The sequence below is a fragment of the Festucalex cinctus genome, chromosome 6 (genome assembly GCF_051991245.1).
Source record: "Festucalex cinctus isolate MCC-2025b chromosome 6, RoL_Fcin_1.0, whole genome shotgun sequence".
NCBI lineage: Eukaryota > Metazoa > Chordata > Actinopteri > Syngnathiformes > Syngnathidae > Festucalex > Festucalex cinctus.
Window position 1 is genome coordinate 3,879,878 of NC_135416.1, and position 24,512 is coordinate 3,904,389.

General features: G+C 40.8%; 2 protein-coding genes across 8 annotated transcripts in view; both read left to right on the forward strand.

Moving 5' to 3' along the window:
- Positions 1–1,634: 1,634 nt before the first annotated feature.
- Positions 1,635–6,282, forward strand: uchl1 (ubiquitin carboxyl-terminal esterase L1 (ubiquitin thiolesterase)). Of its 2 annotated transcripts, XM_077525245.1 has the most exons (9): positions 1,635–1,780; positions 1,876–1,887; positions 2,232–2,360; positions 3,600–3,741; positions 3,914–3,999; positions 4,644–4,691; positions 4,789–4,858; positions 5,063–5,121; positions 5,656–6,282. In XM_077525245.1, the coding sequence occupies exons 1-9, from the start codon at positions 1,748–1,750 to the stop codon at positions 5,737–5,739; spliced, it is 663 nt and encodes a 220-aa protein (XP_077381371.1). In that variant the 5' UTR covers positions 1,635–1,747; the 3' UTR covers positions 5,740–6,282. The 2 variants fall into 2 exon arrangements, with proteins under 2 accessions (XP_077381371.1, XP_077381372.1); XM_077525246.1 differs by lacking the exons at positions 1,635–1,780; positions 1,876–1,887 and adding an exon at positions 1,920–1,952.
- A 1,223-nt stretch (positions 6,283–7,505) lies between these two features.
- The window catches only part of LOC144020485 (LIM and calponin homology domains-containing protein 1-like), a 31,570-nt gene continuing 14,563 nt past the window's right edge, over positions 7,506–24,512 (forward strand). For 3 of the 6 annotated variants that reach the window (XR_013283894.1, XR_013283895.1, XM_077524027.1), the window contains exons 1-2: positions 19,747–21,271; positions 21,378–21,635. Coding sequence is in view for 2 of the 6 variants with exons in the window: in XM_077524027.1 (XP_077380153.1) it covers positions 21,174–21,271; positions 21,378–21,635 (356 nt within the window). In the remaining 4 variants the exon portion in view is untranslated. Of the gene's footprint in view, positions 7,842–14,566; positions 14,638–14,762; positions 14,833–14,941; positions 15,049–15,122; positions 15,154–16,081; positions 16,193–17,159; positions 17,288–18,583; positions 18,655–19,318; positions 19,518–19,580; positions 19,725–19,746; positions 21,272–21,377; positions 21,636–24,512 lie in introns of those variants that run through there. The other 3 variants (XR_013283896.1, XR_013283897.1, XM_077524028.1) reach the window with 2 other exon arrangements.

Consider the following 24,512-nt stretch of genomic DNA (forward strand, 5'->3'; position numbering starts at 1 on the left):
ATCTTTTTAATGGCACCAGGCCACAACGTTACTGCTACACAACTCTCTCTTCTTTTCGGGTGAAATTTTGTATTTCCAAATTCATTTTACTATTTACACGGTCAACAAGCACAGTAAATAATAAAATTTGGCAAACACACAAGTCTAGCTCGCTAGATAACCAATGTGATTAGGCTACTTGGCGGCCATGTTGGGTGGGACAACGAGCTTTACTTTTTTGTCAACAACCAAAACGCGTGCTATTAAATTAATACAAAACATTTTTTTCCCCCCAATTTTTTTTGTATCTATTTATATTTTTCTATTTTTTGTCTACATCAGTGGTTCTCAACTGGTAGGATGGGACTCAAAAGAGGGTTTGCAGACCTTTTATGGTCAGGCCGTGGACAGCAATTATAAACTTAAGAAAAAAAGAAAAAAAAGTATAGAACATATTGGATAAGTGACAGGTGAGCGGTTTTGAACTTTAGCTACTAACAGCCTCTGGTTAGTGGATGTTATGACGAGCAATATACTTTTGGTGGTACATTATTTGAATGTGTTCTCAAAAGCTATCTTAAAAATTAAAAATAAAAACGTATTCTTTGTTATAAAGTGGGCCGCAACTTTGCAACAACTTGAAAACGTCTATACAATGTCTCTGTTCGTGTAAATAAATGCTAAATTATAGTATGCAGTACAGTTCCTTGCCATACTGTGGTTCACTTTTTGCGGTTTCACTGTATCAGTTCAACAAACATAAGATCATCATTTACTGGGCATAACAAATTGAACCATTTGTGTGGCATAGCCTACAGCGTATTCTATTTCCACTGCCTCTTTTATCATTAATAACTAATGGAGGAAGGAGGTGGATTTCCTTTCACAGGTTTATTGTCTTGGCAAGACACAAAGATGGACGATCAGTCTGATAGAACTGCCTGCTCTTGGCAAACCTGGCATGCACAGTAAATTAATGTGTCTATTAGAAATTGCAATTGTCTCTGAATTTGATAGAATGCCAAAGAAAGAAATTAATTGTTTGGTTAATCGATCACAGCAATAAAATACAAAGACACACACATATCTGCGGTGTATTCTGAGTCTTATTTGATGCTTTTAAGTTTTTACTTTGTGTGTAGACATGTTAATGTAATATGTCTACAAAACAAAACTCCGCACTCAGACTTCTTTTATACCTCACTGGGTAGTAGCCTATGTTCTTAAAATAAAATCTCGTTTTACAAAAAACAACAACTTTATTTATTCATTTATTTATTACAAAATTCCGATTTTGCATTTATGCTCAGATTTTTAAAGAGTGCTTCAATAAAAACAAAAAACGTTTTATTTGTGTCGTAACATTCTAAAGTCATTTTTAGGCTACCGCTTTGTTGAACTTGGGTGGAGTGCAAGTCAAACAAGCTGTCCAAGCCATTTTGTGATTGGTTTTGATTGGCGCGTCGCATCTTTCTAGAAAGAATGTCGGTTCACCCGTTTAATCTTTACTCACTTACTTAAAATCGTAAATTTGACCCATTTTTTCTGTCACTCATCGTCTTGATGTCTTATAAATTAAAACAAAACAGTAAATCAAATCAACCAGTGACGGACACGGTCGAGATAAACCGGCCAGTTGGTGTGAGCCCACCCCTCTTGAATTCTCTTGAATGGTACGACCCGTGTCTTTTAAATAGCACCGAATCTGTCAACGCCGGAAAATATTAAAAGTTATCTCGAATTAAAACGTCGATAAAACATTGCCAACATGGAGTGGACTCCGATGGAAATCAACCCTGAGGTGACTGAAAATAACCGCGACCTCCTTTATTTGAGTCATTCTAGGCGCCAGTCGAATAATTTGATGTTTTTGTGTGTGTTGTGTTATGCTTACAGGTGCTTAACAAGGTGGGTAACGAAACTTAAACAACAACAAAAAACTCAGACGCTGAGTCATGGCGTTTAAATGTCCGGTAAGTTTTGACAAAAAGCTCTGAGGACATCAATTTAACAACAACGGCCACCCTTCGTCGACGACACAACGTCAGTATGACAGTTTTGTGGTGTTAAAACAGTTAAAAATGTCGTTTTTTAAAAAGTGTGACTCTACAGCATCTTCCCTCTTGGCACGGTTAGCTTGTCGGCTAATTATGGGTGTGGTCTGTTTGGACCGCTAGCATCTTCCGCACAAAGCAGCTCATCTCGCTTTTGCATGGCTATTAAACTTAATTTTTATTCTTCCTTTTCACCAGTTGATGACCAAAGTCGGCGTGGGTGAGGGCTGGCGTTTCGTGGACGTTCTCGGCTTGGAGGCAGAGCAGCTGTCTGCCGTTCCGAAGCCATGTTGTGCCCTCATGCTGCTCTTTCCCATCACCAAAGAGGTAATGCATGAATGAATCAAGGACTGAATTGCTGACTTTTTTTTTTTGGGGGGGGGTAACAATGTTGGGGTGTGGCAGGGATCTATCCAGGCCGCATACCCATGGGGTGTGGTGATGCTGAGCTTGCAGAGGTGGCGGATGCTGATTGTAATGGCGATGAGTCATCAGCTGATCTAGGGACCAAAGGGGCTTAGGGGCCAAGCCTGGACACAAACAATTGATGATCCCCCCCTTCCACCACACACACACAAAATGTTTTGTTAGTACTCTGAACCCTAAATCACTGGTGTCAAACTCAAGGCCCAGGGGCCAGATATGGCCCACCACATTATCCTATGTGGGGCATGAAAGCAAATCAAGCACATGAACTCCCATGATGCTTACTAAGCATTATGACAATAATTAAAAAAAATATTATTCTTGATTTAAGATTTCAAAACTAGTTGTCATCGTGTATTCTGTTTATTTGTATGGTTTCAGGCGTAGTGAGTTTGACATCCCTGTCTAAATTAATGCCAAATTAGCATCTCTGAAAAGCTTACATTTAATTTCAATCTTACATTAGGAATTAAAAATAAATGACTTGTAGATGATTTAATATAGCAAGAAAAGCTTGTTGCCAAAATTTGTCCTGAGTCAAGCCAACACAAATTTGCATTAGTTTTTTTTTCTTTTATGCCTGGTTTTTATAACTTAATATTTTTCCAATACTCAAGTTTAAACATACTCTTATGTGTATGTGGACCACACACATTTTAAAATCATTTTCATAATTTATTCCACAAATTTATACCATCAACTTGACTTCATTTGTTCAAATATTTATTACAAAAATAAATCTTTGTTCAGCTACCAGTTGAGAATCTCACTATTCAATTTGATTTTTATTTAATTTATTTTTTTTAAAACATTGTAATTCAATTTTAATTCCTTAGGTGGTAATTCAATTCAGTATGGATTTAATGCTTGATATATTCTGTAAGAGATTTATTTTTATGCTCTTATCAATCTAGTGTGTAGTCTCATGAGTACTGTACAAAGAGACAATTCTGTATGAACACTATATGTAAACTTAAATATTTACTTAATCCTTGAAATTATTTCTGCCCATCTATTATATATATATATATATATTATATTATATTATATTATATTATATTATATTTTATTTTTTTATAAAGGGTAGTTGAATAGAACATGAATTTTACCATTGTCAAGTGTTGTTTGTATGTGTCCCAGCATGACTCTTTTAGACAAAAGCAGGCGGACAAAGTGATGCGGAGCTCGGACGCTTACTTCCTGAAGCAGACTGCAACCAATTCCTGCGGCACAATCGCCCTGCTTCACGCGCTGGGAAACAACCAAAGCAAACTGACCTTTGGTAATATTCTGGATTTATTTTATACTTGAACACCTCGTAAAAAAAAGCAAGCATTGTTTATAACATGTCTGTGCCCCGGCTACAATAGGAAACGAAGTATCGTCTCTAACTAAAGCTAGCAAAACTTGAATGTAATTTAACACTAAGGTTAATCTTGTATTTTTGCTCTCAGAGAGTGCTTCTGTGTTGAAGAAGTTTCTGGATGAAACTGCCAAGATGTCTGCTGATGAGCGTGCCAAACATCTGGACAAGAACAAGGTTAGGGTCATAAAGGAATGAAGCTTGCAGTTTTTTATTTTTTTTTATTTTTTAAGCCAGCACAGTAGGCCTACATATTTACTTTTTGTGTACGATAACAATACATTTTTCTAAGTAAAGTTAATTTGAAGTACAGTATATTTGCCGTCTCTTTAAGAGCTGTTTTTCTTCCAATAACATTTTTGTAATGTGTAATACAACAATTACATTTGTTTTCCTTTAAATATAGTGTTAGTTTTCTAAGTAACTTACAGTGCCTTTTAAAATATTGAATCTGTTTTTTAGTCCAAACTATTTTCTATGTTGGCCATTATGGTGGCAATTGAAGACTATTGAAGTATTTCAGTATTGTTTCAATTTAGTCCTTCAATGACCGCCAGATGGCAGTGCTGAACAGCATGTTTTGTTTCTATACGATTGCACTTGGTGTAAAACGCATGAAGTCTGTTCATGTTTACACATGCATGCAGTCAATGTCCACTTGGGGGAACCACAGACCATCATACACTGCGCAACTATTTATTATTATTTTTCTTACCCAGATTGTTCTAAGGTCCATAATAGTTTGATAGAAGCCATGTTCTTTTTTTTTTTTTTTTTTTTTTTTTTTTTTTTTTTTTTGTGTAACTGTAAAATCTGTCCAGGCAATCCATGATGCTCACAATGAGGTTGCTGCACAGGGACAATGTAGGGTAAGTTAACTTTTTATTTTTATTTCTTTTAATGTTCAGTTCAATAAATATTGACAGAAGAGTGAATGAAATGATGTATTGTTCAAAATTCCCACAGCCAGAAGCAGATAAGGTCAACTTCCACTTTATTGCCTTTGTCAATGTGAATGGACAACTCCTTGAATTTGGTAAGGGAATTATGATTTCTTCTACTCTGCATTTCATCAAATAGCATTTTCGGTTGCTGGTAAATGTCTTAACTAACAGGGTAGTCACGGCATCTGCAAGGCTGTTTGTGAAAGAATTTGTAGACAAAGCATGTCACTTTTGAGTAAATGCCACACTTCGATTTTTGTTGATGAAATCTTGACTGTGTCTTTTTGCCATTTAAGACGGGAAGATGAACGGCCCCCTGAACCACGGAGCCACCAAAGATGAGACCCTTGTAACGGTATGGACATTAGATTCTTTTCTAAATGACCTTCCATTTGAAATGGAACCTTTCCAGCAAAGTCCCAAAACATGTGTGGCTTTGCATTTAAGACAGTAGAAGGACAAAAGTCCTCTAGATCCTTAGTCTGAATGAATGAATCCAAAAATGAGGCCTAAATTGGCAATATCCCAGATCAATTCTTTAAAGTTCTTAAATGTAACCACATGAGTAGTCTAGTGGATACAATGCCAAGGCCACACCAACATATTAAATCCTAAACTATTCACCTTAGCGCATTGAATGGAAAGCTGCTATGTTGCATTTTTTTTCTTTCCAAAAACCAGGAAAATATAAACGATATAGAATAGCTTGCTTGATTTGAGTTTAATAAATTTAAGCCAAAGAATTTAGTGCGGCCCTTGCAGCCTTCCATTTTTCTGTATGTGGCCCTCAAATGCAAGGTTGGGGCACCCTTGGAAGTCGAGGTTCTATTGTACGTCAAGTCCCTCTAACGTTTCAAACTTTGTCTTCCTCCCACCAATTTACATCCAGGATGCTGCCAAAGTGTGCCGAGGCTTTGTGGAGCGAGGACTCGGCGAAGTTCGCTTCTCCGCTGTGGCTCTGTGTCGTGGTTAAAATCCCCTACCGGGGCCAAATGTAGACCACAATCTCATTAATCCACGTTTTCCGCGCACTGTCAAGCAAGTATTGTGTTCACGCAACATTGTTATAGCACAACTGTTCAAGACAAGCAGAAACCATCTTTTCCTTCTTAGATGTGAACAAACAAATCCCACTGCTGTTTTTTCTTTTTTTTTTTTTTCTTTCTTTGCACAAGCACTTGTCTCTTTGTACGTATTTTGTTACGCTTGAATGCTTTGCGGACCAATGAGAATGCAAATGGAAGCTGTGGTGAAAAGGAAAAAACTTTTTTTTTCTTTTTTTTTTTTTTTGACTATTTAGATGCCTCTTGCTGCTAATTGGTTGATCTGATGTTCCTCACAGCCTAAATGTAGCTTTCAGAATGTGTTTCACATAGTGAACCCAATTTGAAGAGTGCAATAGATTTTGATTAGTTTGCTTGACTTTGCACAGTTAGCTGTGTGCGTGTGTTGCAGTGTTTATTTGCACTGTCCGAGTGGCTGTTACTGACACAAATAAAGTGCTTTTGATGTGTGATAGTGGTTCAAGTGATTTAAAAAAAAAAAAAAAAAAAAAAAAAAGTGTTAAAATAGCATGGATAATTATTTATTTATTTTGGGAGATTAGTGGTCATCACTCATTTTGGTGCCAAGAAAGTTTAAACAGTTTTAGAGTATTTGCATATATCATTGAATCCGAAATTGACTGATGAATCCCCCCCCCCCAAAAAAAGGGCTCTAGTTTTATAAGATATTCCGTACTTTTCTTAAAAAAGTGCTAGTAATAAGCAAGTTATGGTATTGATGTTCTCATTATGCTACAACTTTTCAAGCATTTTTGATATGAAAGATGGCAATCATATATGCAAATCTTGTTTAATGTGAAATTTAAGCAACATTGGCCGTAAATAAATGCAGAAACGTATGACGTTAAAGCAAAAACAGTTTAATATCTATTCAAGATGAAGTGTTTCATTAACTGTCAAAGTACATTTATCAACAGTGCATTTATCAATCAGTTGTCACAAAAAAGCTAATTCAAATATCATTTTTTGAATCATCAGCCCAAAAGTACCCAGAAACAATCAAAATACCTTTTAAGCACCTAAAAAAAAAAAATGACACAAAAGTCAACTCATCTTTTAATTTGCTGTTCATGGATTTCTTATAAATGTTGGCTAATACAATCAATTAGCCTTTTCTTTTTAGAGTAACCTTTTTCATAAAAAAAAAAAGTGGTATACACGCTCAAACACATGAACTAAATTGTTGGTACCTGATTGAAAGCAGCATTTGAGAATGAAAATCGCAGTGCTTTTGTCAACAGAATTATTAAAAATATATATATCATGTAAAAGGACTCGACAAAAATGATGGTCCCAACCCGTTTCTTTCCTTTTCTTTTTGTCCAATTCCTTCATAACGGGCATAAGTTATACACGGTTTTTCTCCTTTCGCGGCAGAGCCGTTCCCAATCCACCGCGATTAGCGGGGGTCCACCGGACCACCCTCGATATTTTTCATCAGGGATCCGGCAAAGTCGGCCGATATTTACAGCGGCCATCTTGGTCAGGTAGGCCCTAATTCAGTTATCACTTCACTGCATAATACAAGTTTCCTTTCAAGTCGAATTTGTCGAAGTTATTAATCACTAAAGTGGTACTTGAAATGTGAAATAATAAATATATAATATAAATATATACGGGACTCATGGTATCACCCCACCCGCCCCCTCCCCGCGCAGGGCAGATTCCTGCGTGCGCGTGTCCGCCTCGTCGAGCGCGTGCCCGCAACGCTGTTGGCGGAGGACATCGTCCACCGTCGACTCCGAGCGCGCGCGCACGCCTCCTGCGTTAGTGCAAGCATTCTGTTTTTAGTGGCTTGGTGGTGGGTCGTCGCGGGAGGCTCCCGAGTACCGTCGACCCGCGGCGCAAGATAACGTTGCCGGGGAGCTGCATCACAGCACCGAGGGTCCCACACACCGGTTCGGCCTGCCCGGCGATGGCCAGCCCGCCTGGGGGTCGCGACGTCCGGCCGGAGTCGGCGGAGGCGAGCCGCCCGGAGCCCGCCTGCCTGGAGGCACAGAAATGGATCGAGGTAAGCGGACTCAACACGAGCCGTCGTTGGGGGACTGGGAGTGGGGGTGGCGGCGGGGCTTGGGCTGGATAGTGGATATAAATAAATACCCACTGCACCGGTGCACCGTCACCTGTTCCGTGGGGGGTGAGTGAGTGTGAGTGTCGAGTTACAGCACGAAAAGTTGTCATCCTAACAGCACTCGGTTATCCAATGAAAACGACTCCCACGCGGATTAAACTGACTCGTGTTTTTTTTTTTTTTTTTTCTCGACTACGTGTTTATTCCACGCCATGAGCAGGAACGCCCCCTTATTCCATGGTGGTTGCCATGGTGATGAAACCGGGCCAACGTTCACGCACCAGCAGCATTCGATGATGATGATGATGATGGGATGAGATTATCAAGTGCATCATCTGCTCTTATGCTCACTATATAAATATATATTTATAAAGCCGAGTGGTGAATCATAATCACAAAAGCAGTTATGACCTATTTTTTTTTACAAATGTAAAATATTTACTGTAGTTCTTCCTCGATACAAAGATAGTCGATACAAACTGGCAATCTATAGTTTTAGTTGGTACACTTCTGTGGTACCACTGCCATTAATCGGTTATCCAAAGTCCAGACCACCAATAAGTGTATTGTTTTTATTGTTTAAGTAAAATAATAATAATACTTCTGCACAGTGTACATCGGCCATCTTGTTAAGGTATTTATTTAGTACAACTGCGGTTTGTTCTAACATTAAAGAACAGCAGAAAAGTGAGAAGGCATGCGTGCTGAAAGCAAAGCAACATAGTCGGACATCTTGGTCAGGTATTCAGTCAACTACAGGCTCGTTATACATTCCAACATGGTGTTAGAGCCCTGTTTGAAAAACCGACTGGGACTGTGATGGATAAAGTGCTGAAAAGAAAAGCATGTTGTTGGAAGTTTGCTCCCGTGACGTATTTGTCGGCTATTTATTGAAATCTATAGAAACGATGTTTGGTATGGCACAGAGCTACAGTTGATCACTGAAAAATCTGAAGAATAGCCAAAACTGATTGGTAAACTTCTGAAAGGGAACCTTTACGACATGGCTTCATCCGCCATCTTGCTCAGGTATAAGTTAACAATCTGACAGGAATGTTGTTTACCCTCGAGTAAAGTCAATGAAAATGTGAACTATAATCACAACTGTGATGAGTAGTAGAACGCTGAAATGAATACGTCATTTGGCAGTTTTTATGTTTGAACTCGACTATGTCAGCCATCTTGGTTAGGTAGTATTTTGTCAACATTAGTCAAGATTAGACTCCTGAAACTTTGAAGCTGAAAACTGATGGTTGATATAAACATGTCGTCGTCTTATTTTGTCAGGTATCCGCTAAATTACTGACATTACTGTTTATTGTGATAAAGATCATGATTACTTTACTTTAGTGAAGAGGCGCTCCAGTTGAAGTGAATGTGTCCTGCTGTGTCGCTTTGTTGTTTCCTGCTTGGGAATTGTGCAGGTTTATTTTCAGCGCGGTCCAGGCTGCTTCTATTTGCAGTGCTTCTGTTTTTTACAATCTCACAGGTGGCAATGACTCAGTGTATGGGCCATGTAACGGTATTCGAAATGTGTGTGTGTGTGTGTGTGTTGGACACTCCTCAGACACGCCTAGGTTGAGTGACAGCGGTTGCCACGGCAACAGGGCATAGACACACTCTCAGGTGTCAGTCTCGTTTCCGAAAGGGGCGATGTGGCGCCTTGTGGCTCGCACCCGGAATTAGGTCAAACAATCCAAATCATATCTGACGCTAATCTCAAATTGCATGGTGATGCAGTTCCACCCCAGACCTGTCGGTGGTGGTAAAGTGCTTTACAAAGTAAGTGACAACTGCTGGACACAGCAAGCTTTTTTTTTTTTTTTTTCATTACGGTGTTGGTACCAGATGTGATCGGCCTGCCAGATGGTATCGGGGTCACCTAACGAACGCATCCCACTACAGGAATGGCTGGAAATTGTCCAGTTGACGTCAAATGTTGGAAAGAAAATATTAAAGATGTAATTTAAATAACAAAATGTACGGACTGAAATTGTAAAAACGTAAATAATTGTCTCAGATGTGACAAATATTGTCAGTTTAGATTGTTAATGTCTTCCTATTATCATGAAGACTTTTTTTTTTGTTATTGTGATTTATTTGTGAACAGCTAAAAAAGTAACCAAACCGAAGCTAACTTTGTTAGCGCTGCTGTACCGACGTCACCAGCAAGCGTGAAGGCGCGTCAATCTATTCCCCCCCTCACTCTTAAAGTATCTTGCTTTTATATTTTTAGGTTTATTTACGTTTTTACAACTTTAGTCCATAAATTTTGTTATTTTGAACAACTGTAAACAGACAATTTCCGGACGATCCTGTCGCGGTGACGTCATCTGCAGGCGACCCCATCTGGTACCGACAATGGCTCCATCTGCTGGATCTGCCCTACTTTGCCACATCGGTTTATTATTGTCTTCAAACGAAAATAGTATTTTATGTCATTTTGTAGTTTAAAAAAAACAAACGTGTTTTTGCATCGTATTTCATGTAATTTTGTAGGTTTTGAATCATTTGCGTTTTTTTTGTTTTTTTGCATAGACAAGCCAGCATAAAGTTAACACAGAAATTTTAACTGACTGACTGTGTGTTCGGGGGGCTGAGGGGGAGGTCGGGTCACCCTACAAATCCACGTCATGTCATACACACAAACGCAGCAAACGTGCGCGCCAGATGTCACGGCCGTCCTTGGTGGCAGATTTACCGCGTCCCAGACAGCACGAGGCGTCTGCAAACGGAAAAAAAAAACAACAAAAAAACTTCTCCCTACATCCACACAGCAACACACAGTGAGGGAAGCTATGCGAAAGAATGGTCGCGCGCACACATTGGCCTGAGGCAAATTAGGCTTCTTACGCTGCTTTTAATGTCATCCTTGTCTCACACGGCGTTAAGTACACGCTGTCGTTTGATTGACAGAGGAAGCTCCGTTCGAGTCAATATTTTTCTTTGGCTGTTTGTCACCCTTATTTGCAAAGGAATCTGAAGAAGTTGCACGCCGCATCAAACCGAACCAATATTTGGTGGAAATGGGGCGTGCGCGTGCGTAATGTGGCCACGGTTTGAGCGCTCACGTCAGCCGCGGAAACCAAGCGAAAGGTCTTGAGGGTATTTCAGCGCCAGTGGCCGAAATCCGAGCGGCCCTCGCGGCGAATTACTCCGCTGTGACGTGTCGAATGGCAGCAGCAGCAGCAGCAGCGGCGGCTACCATTTAAACCCACGGCGTGTGCGTGCGTGCGTGCGCATGCGCGTGTAAGGGGCAATGGCAGAAGTAGGCCAAAGTCGCATTTACTTGTGCCTTGTGCGCTGCTGTGTCGCACAGTATGACAAGCTGTGGAGCAGCAGATTATGTTATTGTGCTCGATTTTTCTATTTTCTTTTTTTTTCTCCTTTGGTAACGATTGTCCTCATTCGGATTGAGGCTGTGCTGGAATTTTCCCAGCTGACTTTTTGTATAACTGCCAGTCAATCTCATAAAGAGGTACATCTTTTTTTTTTATGTGATGTAACCTACAAAGGCTCACAATTCAAAACCAAGATACAAATAAATGCTGTATATGGTTAGAAAAGGTACATAAATGATTTGACTTGACTTGAAAATGGAACATATCCGTACCTTTTTTTATTGACATGTAAGGGTAGAAACAAGTGTTAACCTTTATCCTTTAAAGGGATACTTCACTTATTTAGCCCATTATTGCAATAATTAAAAAGTTAATATTTTGTCTACAATTAATTAGATACTTTCATTATTTTTCACATATAATTAGTACCTTTAAAAAGACATTTTGCAACTTGCTGTCCACTGAAAATGACATCACAAGGGCTCAGGTAGCCAATCACAGCTCACCTGTTTTCTGTTTGGTCATGTGACATTCACAAGCTGAGCTGTGATTGGTTACCTGAGCCCTTGTGCTGTCATTTTCAGTCGACAGCAAGTTGCAAAATGTGTTTTTAAAAGGTACTAATTGTACATGAAAAATAATGAAAATATCAAATTTATTATAGGCAAAATATTGATGTTTGACTCCCTTTAAGTAATGTTACATTTAAGTTGTTAACATGAAACTGTAACTATGACTTGGCACTTTTTTTTTTTTTTTTTTTTTTAAAGTATGACTTAACTTGAGTGACTCTAAAATGTCACAAAAGCAAACATGGCCGAGAGCATCTATGTTCTTCTTCTCTAATGGAAATGAACAGGTGGGAGTGTAATAAGGAATGACTGCCATCTAGTGGCGACTGATGTCATTACAGATTAAATCCAATAAGAATGTCGTAGGGAAGCATTTTTATTACGTCGCCTATCCCCGATCACGACAGTAACCTTAGTAGGTTAAAGTACCAATGTGCGGTACATTAGGTGGACCCTGCACCGTCACGCTTTCTGGGTTGAAAATTAGTGCTGACGCAATTGTTGCGTGCAGATTAGCTTCGCCGTTGTCATCAGCAAAGACAACAAAGGGATTATTTCTCTCATCCAGATGCGTGCAGATTTGAGGCTTTAATCTCGCACGAAAAGCTCCAGTAACCCTGCTGACAAATCAGTTTTTCACAGCGCTTCAATCGGCTGTGCCCGTCTCGGCGTATGAAACGGACAGACAGATGGATATGCTATTCGTCGAGGTGTTGCGAATATTAAAACTGCAATATGATTGGCTGCTGCATGCAGCGCGATCTAGATGCAGCAGGCGATGCGGCGGAACTCGAGTGCAGTTAATTCAAAACAACTCAACTCCTCTCTCAGGTCATCAGTACGGCACTAATAGTCATTCTACGCAGAGGATAAAGAATATGATAGCAACATAGATGCTAATTATCGCAAAGCTAGCCGTCTGACAAGCTAAACGGCAGTTGTTTTAAATGCACAAGTTGTACTTCTTTCTTTCATGTTTATTTTCCCAGTACAGGAAAAGCCAAAGACAAAGCAAAACAGACGATTCAGCTTCTGTTTTTGGATGACTTTAGAGAAATATTTTGTCTTTTACATCCAAATGTTGCTATCAGAGCTTATCTTGAGCATTTTTTTTTTTTCCTCCCCCACCCAACTTTGTTCCCTGCTGCATCCTACGCACAAAACACAAGTCGACAAAAGTGCACGCCGAATATCGTCCGGCTTGTGTCTCTTTAGGCCCGCTAAATAATGCACGAGCGTGCTGTAAATGTTTCAAAAGCCCCGAGTCAAAACGAACCCGAGCAGATGTGAGCGGGACACGCCGAATGATGCCAGACATGAAAAGAAGAGACGAGAGAGAGGACGGCGTCGCCAATGGGAAACATCTGGAAGTCTTATATAAGAGAAGGGGGGGGGCGATAATCGGTTATGTTTTTATGATTTGCGCACATGCAGGGCCCGCCGTTCGACGCCGTCACACACGTGCGCGACGTTAAAAAGGCAGATTGGGAGTAAACGTCATAAATCATCAAAGCGAGCAAGGACGTTTAAGACGAAGAAGTATTGGTATGGGTGGTCATAAAAAAAAAAATGGAAGCACCTTTTTATTGACATAATCGGGCTGCCACGAGAAGAAAAATAACAGCCGTTTATGTAGATGATTAAAAGGTGTCACAAGAAAAAGTCATATTTGTGATCTTGTTTGTTTGTTTTATTGAACATATAAACATAAAAACATAAACAAGTGGCAGAAAAAAAAGTTCTGTCTGTGCATGAAATTCATAGGCATACACAATAATAATACATCCTCATACTCACATATACAATTTTCATTTTACACTCATGTTGGTACATAAAAAAAATACATTTCTGCTGTTTTACTAGCTCATATCTGATTTAAATAATGATCTTGAACTTTGCTTTTAAACATTTTTTTTTTTAAACTCAGCAAGTGACTTGCATCTTTTCAGGTCAGTACCAAAATTATTCCACCAAAATGATTCCACAAATTATTTATAATTTCTATTTATAAATATTATGCATGAAAAGGGGAAAAAATAACATATTTCATACTGTACATACATTATTGTAATGAGAATTATCAAGAAAATTCTCTAAAATTTGTAATAGTTATGAGAGCAAAGTTGTATTAGTGGAAAAAAAAACCTACTGAAAAATACTGAAAAAAATAGAAGAAAAAAAATAAAATGTTTGAAGAGAATTTGTAATATTATGTGAAAAAACAAAAATCACAAAAATAAAGTTGTGGAATTTTCAAGCAAGTTATAATGTCCCAAAAAAGTGTTAGTTATCTGAAAAGTAATAATGTTGGAGTAAAAACAAGTATTATTACAAGAAAAAGTCATATTATGCATGAAAACGAAACCCCCCCCAACATATTTCATACTATACATAAATTATTGTAATGAGAATTAACAAGAAAATTCTCTTATTAGGCATTCAAATTTGTAAGTTAAAATATAATGAGAGGAATGTTGTATTAGTGGGAAAAAAAACTTTAAAAACTACTAGAAAAATACTGGGAAAAAAATAGAAGAAAAAAAAAGTATTTGAAGAGAATTTGTAATGTTATGTGAAAAACAAAAATGACAAAAATAAAGTTGTGGAATTTTCAAGCAAGTTGTAATATACCAAGAAAAATGTGAAGTTATCTGAATAGTCATAATGTTGGGGTAAAAACACGTATTATTATTTCATGAAAACGTCATAAGTGAGCAGAGATGACAACATTGCCACATTTACTGTCTGGCAGGCGGTGACAGGGAAGCGTTTTGGAGACAAGGACTTCCGCAGCGCGTTGGAAAATGGCATCCTGTTATGCGAGTAAGACTGATGACATCACAAGGATGGCAGCGCCACACGCGCACACGCACATCAACCTCCTTCTAACCTTGGTTATCTGTTGGCCCCGCCCCCTCCTCCTCCTCCTCCTCCTCCTCCCACCCAAGGCTTCTGAGCGCAATCAAGCCAGGCCTGGTCAAGAAGATCAACAGACTGCCCACCCCCATTGCCGGCCTGGTAAGGACAAAAAAAAAAAAAGACCAAAAAAAAATCTGTCATAAAACTAGAAATGATATCTTGTTTGCTTGTATGGCGTTCAATTGTTTTAATGTTCGTCCTCCTCTAGGACAACCTATCAGTCTTCCTGCGGGGCTGCGAGGAGCTTGGCCTGAAAGGTTCACAGCTGTTTGACCCGGGAGACCTCCAGGACACGTCCGTCCGAGCCAACCTCAAGTAAACAAATGCACATTGATTTTTATTATTATTATTTTATTAATAATAATAATAATAATCTTGTCTTCCATCAGAGACTCGGATTGCGGCCGCAAACTGAAAAACGTGAGTTGCGTTATTTTCCCCCTCGCTGTGACCCCGGGTTTTCACCGGATGCGGTTGCGGTGCGGTTGCGGTGCGGTGCGTCTTGACTGCGTGCTCCGGACGGGTCAATTTTTTTGTCAATCCACACCGGCTCCGCACAGCTGCGGTCCGGCAGCTCCGTCGCCGCCCACTTCCCAACGTGTCTCGCGGGACCGCGCGCGCGCGATCATGTGGCATTTCACAACGAGAGGTGGACTTCTTTTGATTTAACCTTTTCTTCTTCTTCTGCTATGAGATTCCATGCAGCATCCTTTTTTTGGTTGTCCTTGTAAAGTATATAATAACGAGAGTCGGGTCAGTGCGGGTCCACTCTTTATTTCTGTCTTCCGCGTCCGGCTGCCGCTCAGTACGGCAAGCGAGACGGGCACAACAAGCAATCGCGAACATCAAACTCACAATACATTACAGTCCTTATAAAAAGGATGTGCCGTGTCATATATTATTTTGTGGTTTTCCACCTCCAATATAAACCTCTCCTCGTCCATGTTCACTGGTGTCTAAACCGTGAATGAGCACATGGCCCGGCGACGCCCACGTCACGTTTTGCTGAAAAACTTGCGAAATAGGAGCTGGCGAGTGTTTTATTCTGAAAGGTAACCGGAAATTTATTTTGAAACTGCCTCGGTCTTCCTGTCCTGCTCGATGTGTTTTGTGCTAGCTTGCCATTTGCCGGAGGCCTACCGCTGCGGCGTCCGGCAAAAATAGAAAATAGGTCTTCCGCAGTCGACACGCAACGCACCCGCAAGCGGTGTAAACTGCACCATTCGAATGAATGGAATCTAATTGCTTGCGTCGCCGGACCGCACCGCAACCGCACCGCAACCGCATCCGGTGAAAACCCGGGGTAAGCGTTCAACATCTAGTGTAAGCCCCGGGTTGCGTCTTGCAGGTTCTGAACACCGTCTTCTGGCTGGGCAAGGCGGCCAGCGGTTGCGCCTCGTACAGCGGACCCACGCTAGATCTCAAGGAATTTGAGGGTCTGCTGGCAAACATGAGGGTGGTAAGTAAAGGGGGGTGTCGGTGTGCGGGGGTTGTTTTTGTTGTTGTCAGGGGTGCACACCAGGAAGGAGACGTTCCTTTTGTTTCGTTTCTCTGCCGTTTCAGGGAGACCAAACGATTCGATCTACAAATTTACCATTTATACTGAAAACACATTTTATACTAGAACTCAAACTCCGTTTGAATAAAATCAAGTTGTTTGACCAATTCAACCGGTTTTATGATAAAAAAAAAAAAAAGTTGGAGAGTTACTAGAATTAAGTGTTACAGTTTTAAGAAAGTCCTAATACAGTAAAACAAAAAAACAAAAAACAAAAAAAAAAGCAAGGTTACCGTCAGGGTTACCTGTTTGACATCTATTAAACACGACACAAAAAGGAGAGAAGATACTCAGTTCAGGGCTCGCGAGGAGAGGAACTGATACAATTCACTCCTGCGCTCTCTGAAGATTCCTCTCCTCACCCTCTCTATTTATTTGCTTTTCCACTCCCCTAGTTACATGGGTGTTCCAACCCTAAAAATGCAAATGCAAGGCATAGTTGCAACACAGTGTACTTGTTTGTCTATGTGTTGTGCGTGTGAGTGGAAGATTGCTGAGTACCTGTGTGGTCAAGTTTGCAATCGTTTCTTAACAGAAAACAGGCGACCTCAGCAGACTGGCTCGACCCATTCTGCTGCGTTAGATGTTGTGGTTCTTCAGCTTTTTTGAGTTATCTTCAAATAGCCAGGAAACAGTGCAAAGCATTCTTCATTGCAAACAGAAGCAGTTCTTCATTGCAGCAAATATATGATAAGCTAACATATATGGCTAGGCTATGTGAATGTGAGTGCAAAGCATTCTTCATTCAAGCAGAAGCAGTTCTTCTTTGCAGCAAATGTATGATAACTTATTATTTACAATTATTCCTACGGTTCCATAGATAATGATATACTTATTTGCCTTTTGGCTTGTAACGACGTGTGTGTAGGACAGCGAGGAGGCAGCAGACGGCTCGCAGAAGCGCGGCGTTCGAGACAGCGGTTACGACTGCTGGGACTCGGAGCGCAGCGAGTCGCTCTCGCCGCCCAGACACACTCGGGACAACTCTCTGGACAGGTCAGACAGCACACAACTGTTGCGTGTGGATAATGATAACATGATAACAACAGGACAACAATAGCAAGGACACAAGTAAACAGCAATAAGTGCTATTTTATTTTATTTTATTTTTTTTAACCAACCTTAAATTGCCGTTTTCATTCCTAATCTGGAGTTTTGCCATTTCCCAGTTTTCTTGACCGCATTATGCACAGTACGATACGCTATATGTTAGTATCTTACCTAGTATTCACTAACAAGCCACAATCAAAACTAGTTAGGTAGGTAGGTAGTTTAACTTGCCATTAGTGATGTTGTTAACATATCACAGTCAGTTCTTTGTATAGGTAGGTTAACATTGTTTTGTATTTAGCTAGCTGGCTAGTTAGTGAGTTTGTAAGCTGTTGACCACTAGCTTGTCAGCTTGCTAACGAGTCACTTTCAAAGCCAGGATGTTAAATGGTCTGTTAGTTAGTATGCAAACACTAGCGCATCAGTTAGCTAACTAACTTGTCAGTTAGCCTCTGAGTTTTTTCTCTGAGCTAGCTGCCTAGTGTTGACTAATTGCTGGTAACCTCAATCAAAGTATAGAGTTAGAATTACCAGTATACCAGAGTGTAGAGGATAAATAGTTAGTAGCTAGTTAGCTACGGTGAGTAATTAGTTTGATCATTAACACTAGCTAGACAGCTAACTAGTTAGTTAGTTAGTTAGTTAGTTTGTAAACAGTAGCTAACTAGTTAGCTTGTTCATTTTTGACATTTATTAGTGAGTTAAGTAGATCATTTAATGTTGTAGGTACCTGTTCAGTTGGTTAGTTAGCTGGTTGTCCTACTTGGATAACAGCCAGCCAAGATTTTGGTCATTTAATTTGTGAAAACTAGCAAGTTTGCTAACTAACCACAATCAAAATCAGTTCGTTAGCTAGCTAGCTAGCAAGCTAGCTCACCACAGTCAAAGTTAATTAGGTAGTTAGGTTGGTAGTTATTTAGGTAACAAGTTCGTAGTTTGCAGTATTTTTTTTCTTTACATTTGACCAAACACAATATTGTAATATATGTACACATCAACTTCCATGCAGAACAGGACAGAAATGACTTAATACAGATTTAATATATCATCTTTTTGTCAACAGTCTGGAATTTTCCAGTTTAACGAATGCAACACGTAATAAAACTGACTTTCTTCTCAAGCAGACACACAAAAGGGGTCTTCTTCACATTTGTAGCTTGATTGTCAAGTCCAACAATAAGACTGTGGTAACATTAAGAGCCATTCATTCGTGTTGTTAACAGTCTTTTGTTTTATTGACAGTCTGGACTCGTTTGGCTCACGTTCGCAGCACAGTCCTTCTCCCGATGTGGTCAACCGAGGCAACACGGAAGGTTCGTGACCACTAGAAATATTAAATTGATTTATAAGATGTGTGCTAACTTGTCCGTCTTCTTTCTCAGAGCACATCAATTTAAGTTCCATTAATAGACTCGAGCACCTCTAACGGAGGGTTTAACCTTGTTGTGTCATGTGGACAGCTGTGTGTGTAGTCGTGTGTCCCAGATGCAGCATCCTGTGTGTTTAATGTATGTGTGTGCGTGTGCAGGAAGGTGAGACAACCAGGAGGAAACAGAATTTCCTCATTGCTAGCCCTCGGATAGTTTTGCCTTGTGACAATATTTTATTTTATTTTTTTGGCCAAACCCTGTCCTTCCGCCCCATACCGTGCAGCCTGAAAGTATTGACAACTGACTTTGATATGTGCTTTGAGACAATCCTATCTTGGAGATCTATGAATATTTTGTTCATGTACTTGGCAAGATTGCGACTTCCTCATCCTCAATTTCTATTGCTATCAAAGTAAAGCAAATATGATTAAAGTTATGGCTGGTTTGCTGTTAGTTTGCAAACACTATCTTAGCAATCTGGCAACATTAGTAGTAGTAGCTGGGTAGTTAATGAACATTAGGTAGCCATGAAGTAGCCTACTAACTAACAAACAGCTGAACGTTCTTTGACTCTGTCCCATAACTCTCTGACGACCTTAAACGGCAGGAAGAGACGGCGAGCTGGAGGCAGACGGCGGCAGGAAGCCCGACGTGCAAAAGGACGACATGTCGGCCCGGCGTGCGACCAGCGGCGAAGCGAGGACGCCCGTCGTTTTCAACCAGTTCCTGCCCAACCGAAGCAACGCCGGCTTCTACGTCCTGAGCGCCAAGCGCAGACCTCATGCCGAGGATGGAGAGCAGCGCAGGTAAATGACACTTTTGGAATATATTCAAGTCAGACCGGGCCTCCCTAATGTAGTGCCGAACAGTCCCGCTGAGGGCAAAAAGAACCCAAAGACCGTGACCTGGGCGCCGGACCACCAGGGTGAAAAGGAAGTGTGTGAGCGGACCAGGCTGCAGAGGTTGGAGAAGGCGGGCATCAAAGTGATGCCCGCTGCGCTTCGCTACGGGAGGTTAGCGCTCGGAGTCTTGTGACCTTGTCTACTGAGTTGTGATTGGTCGTGGAACTCTTGCTTCTGGTTCAAAACGATGAGTTGATTAATCTGATTAGTTGCTTGTCTGGTGCTGTGGTGGTGTTGTTGGCCAACGACTAACTGCTTGAGAAGTGCTGACTCATTGTTTGCGGTAGTGGTTGGCATTCAAAAGAAATTTACTGCATCAATCATCCTTTCCCATCCATATTCTTTTACGCATATGTAAAATTAGCAAGCCATAATTAGTTAGTTAGTTAGTTAGTAAACCAAAATCAAATTAAGTTAGTAGTACAGGTGGTTGAGTTGCTTGCTAGAAACTGCAGTAAATAAAGTAGAGTATAAAGCTTGCTTCTTCATTATGTAGCCCAGTAACCACAATCAAATTCACTGAGTTAGTTAGTTAGTTAGCTAGTTATTTAGCTAGTTAGTGAGTTAGCTAGTTAGCAAACAGAGGTACCGAACAACAACCTAACTATCCAGCTATGTAGCTAGCTGACTTGCCATCTAACCTTAGTTTCCTCTTACTTGCTTGATTACCCGCTAACTAACCAGAATCAAAGCAGTTAGTTAGCTAACTAGCTATAAAACACTTATTTATTTAGTTAGTTAGTTAGTTAGCAAGCAGAGGTACATAACAACCTAACTATCCAGCTATGTAGCTAGCTGACTTGCCATCTAACCTTAGTTTCCTCTTACTTGCTTGATTATCCGCTAACTAACCAGAATCAAAGCAGTTAGTTAGCTAAATAGCTATAAAACACTTATTTAGTTAGTTAGTTAGTTAGTTAGCAAGCAGAGGTACATAACAACATAACTATCCAGCTATGTAGCTAACTAGCTTAAAAACAGTCAGTTAGTTAGTGAGTTAGTTAGCACTTGATTGACAACTAGCCAGTTAGCTACTTTCAAACAATGCCAGCTTGTCAATCAGTTACTCACGTAGTTTGTCTATTGTTTAGGTCATATTCTATTTAATATTAACTTTTTAAAGTCTGGGATCGATGGAGGTATTTGGTATGCCAAGTTCTAGTCTGTGATGAGGTTTCCTAGGAGGATGTCTTCGTTTTGGTTTTCGAGTCATCTGGATGGACTAATGGCCAAATCAAATCCATGCACGTCACTAACGCTTGGCATCGCCGATCGTCACCGTGGACCTCTCGGCATTCCCGACATAACTTGTTGCCATCCCGTCTTTAACGCAGTCATTCCTCCTCCACCATCTCCACCACCCCGGAGAGACCAGCTTCTCCCAATATCATCCTTCGCCGCGATAACGACTTTCTGAGTTCGCAAAAATCCGCTTGGGACTCACCCTCGGACGGCGAGGGTGAGGCGGCGGGCCAGAAGGTACCGGACATTCGCAAAGATGACCTGGCCTCCCGACGGGCTCCTCGGGGCCCCGCGGTGCCCAGGGTGCATCAGTTTGTCATGGCACCACCGCTGCTCGAGTGCAGCAGCAAAGACCAAGAACGTTGGGAAGGCATCAGGCGATCCTCACAGAAAACACTGAAGGACAAGGACATCAGGTTAGAAGATCATGCACTGTTTTGTGTTTGTTTGAGTACACGTGCATGCTGTGTGTGGTTTTACCACCATTGTTGCCCTCACTATTCTACCCCAACAAATGGACAGCGAGCTTGAGCAAATCCCCGACATCATTACCCGCCAAAAAGAAGGCGAGGATGAGGAGGAGGAGGAGCGTGAGGACGAATCTGAGGATGCAGGAAAGGTTAAAGCGACACCCGACAAGCTGATGGACGACCTGGCTCTCAGACGGGCTCAGACTAGGCCACGCCCCCTACCCCGGGACGGACCAATGAGCTTGACGTCTGCCGCTATGAGCCAAGCCGACGTGCAGAAGTGGGAGAGGCTCAGGATGAGTGAACCCAGGTGCCCCCTGAAACACGCACACAGAAAATCAGCAGTCTGTGTGACTCACGCGTGCGTGAGTCTTCAAGTTGTCTTCCAAAATAAAAGCTGTTTATATACATACCGTAATTATTTTCAAATCTAAAACGTAACATTGAATTGTGTTGCCTTAATTGTAACTTTCTTACTCGTTATCCAAATCGGTAACCAAGGTAAAAGCAACAAAACGATCAATAGTAGCAGGCGCAAGTCTTACTAGATTGAAGTCCAAAGTTTTGCACTTTAGAGGTACCACTGTACAGTAGCTTTAATACATTTAGTAAATCAGGAAGAAGACTAAGGACCCGTAAACATAAATCTTTAAAAAGTACGCCCCCTAGTGGCTGCTTGTTTCCTCTTGAAAGCAGCTTTAAATCTCCTTTAGTTCCCCCTCGCTTGGCTCCTTTTCACCACTTTATTTATTCTCCTCATTATTGTGCACTTCATTGCCGTCTGACAGGCTCTGAAAGGGCAGGGAATGTGCCGGCCCTTAGTGTGTATGTGTGCGTGTGTCATTGTATGTGTGTCATTGTGTGTGTGTGTTACAGAGGGGGAAAAAAAAGAGGCAATTGTTGACTGTGTGCTGAGGCTTTTGTTTTTTGTCCTCTCGGCGCTGATGTCATTAGATTCGCACAGAGGAGGTTTTGTGCGCCTGAACATCACTTGGAGAAAATGGCTGACATGCTATAACAGTTGCTATGCTAACATATAGCAAGATAGCGCTTCTGCACTCAAGTTGCTAAGGCAGTTCAATCAGGATTTTACATTCAACCTTGTAGAACTTGGTACGGTTAAGAACTAGAATGTCTAAAATGCTACCATGCTAATCGTTGCTACACCAAGGATCCCTAATAGGATCCTACTAACTAACACTACTAGCACAGCGCGAACCACGTTGATTTTAGAAACTGCCCTTTGGATTGATATTATTACAATTTTGAGAATTGCTAAAATGCTAACATTTTACATGCTGACATATTTAGCAAGATTAGCAACCTGAGTAGCCTACATAAAAAGACAATGATTGCTTGATTAGGGTTTTACATCCTGATTAGTAGCCCTCCTCATGGAACTATTACAAATGAGAATGGCTAAAATGCTAACCTGCTAATGGTTGCTATTAGCGCTTGAACTCGCATGATAACACATTTGTAATTAGTATTGATGACCGAATCAACTCAATGTATTTTTTTGCCCAAAAAAACAAAGAAAAAACCCCCCAAAACAAACATTGTAGTCCAACAAATGAAAAATCCAATTGGATAAAAATGGTTAATGTGCACTTATATAGTGCTTTATCTTTATCAGAGGTAGCTTAAACCGGTGCGTCAACATACAGAAATGTTAACTTCTTTAGTTTAAAATAAATTCCCGCGCTATACCATGTCCAATGACAAAACAATTGTCTCTTTCTCTTATGTCACATTTGAAATCCATCTAAGACGTTGCTACTAGCTTCATCCTAGCTAGCATTCAGCTAGTTCATCTCTCAGGTCAGATGTACAAGTTTGCAAACTCACTTTGGTTTGTTTCTGGCACGTCGTTAGCCGGCCATCATCGAGACGATAGCTGGCCAAATATTCCCATTGCTAGAGCGGCATTAGCGGGCCTTAAATTCTGAATCGAATGGGAAAATTCTGATTTGTTTTTAAGGGCCATTTCGCTACTCAATTTGAGTCACTAGTACTAGTAACCTACTACCCATTTGCGCATGGCCCAAGTTTCTATGCTCTATCATAACAAAATAGCAACCTGGGTACGAAAAATCCCTAAAGCGGACTGATTAGGATCTTTCATCTTGCCCAGGCTAAAAAACTAACATGCTAACAGTTGCTAGCGTGACTTGATTAGGATTTGACATCCTGCCATGTAGTTAGTTGGTACCATTACAAATGAGAATAGCTAAAAAGCTAAGCTATGCTAACATAGCAAGATGGCAACCTCCTCTACTTCCTGTCTGATTTATCTGGAGTTGCTCATTTCTTCTCCGCTGTGTGTACTGTATGTGTGTGTGTCTGTAGCGAGCCTGACCCCGTCCCCGTTTGTCAGGCTTGTCGGCAGAAAACGTCGTATGCCGGTGGCGGACGGGGTCCCGGCAAATCGGTGCGGTTCGGGGGCGTGACCGAGATGGGGCGGCCAATAGGCGCGCCCGAGTCGGGGTTGCTAGGACGACTCCTCTCCCAGGCGACTGTCGCCGTGCCGACCATTGGCCTGGGCTCCCTGCTCTCAGAGCGGGAAGGCAGGTACAAACATGGCCGCTCGCACTGGTTTGGACTGGGGACGATGATACAGTAGTTGCCTCATCAGAGTGCTCATTAAGCAAGCTTTTGTATTTAGCTTGTCGGAGATGCAACTATCTGCATTTTTCCTGTTTGGTTTCTGCTTTTAATCAGAGAAAAGCATGTTATGCCCCTCATATTTACAGCTGATATGGTGAGAAAGTGGTATTAAATAATAAATGTAGCAAGATAGCAACTTGAGTGTACAAAAGGTGCTAAGGCAGAGCAACGATTCGTCTATTTGGTCTGATACTGGGTAGGATAATAATGAGAATGGCTAATATGCTAATATGTTAACACTTGCTATGCTAAAAGATAGCAAGATAGCTACCCTAACAATAAGGTAGCTAAATACAGATTTTATATTGTGCTATTTTAAAATAGTCCAAATGACTAAACTGTAAACATGCTAACAGTATGTATGCTAACATTACAAGCGAGCAACCCAAGTACCAAAAGCAGTCAGATAAAGACTGTTGATATGCTAACTGTTGCAGTGCTAACATAGCAAGGAAGTACAAAAAACGCAAATAAATAAGAAATTCACATTGTACCCTGTAATTCCTTACTATTTCAAACA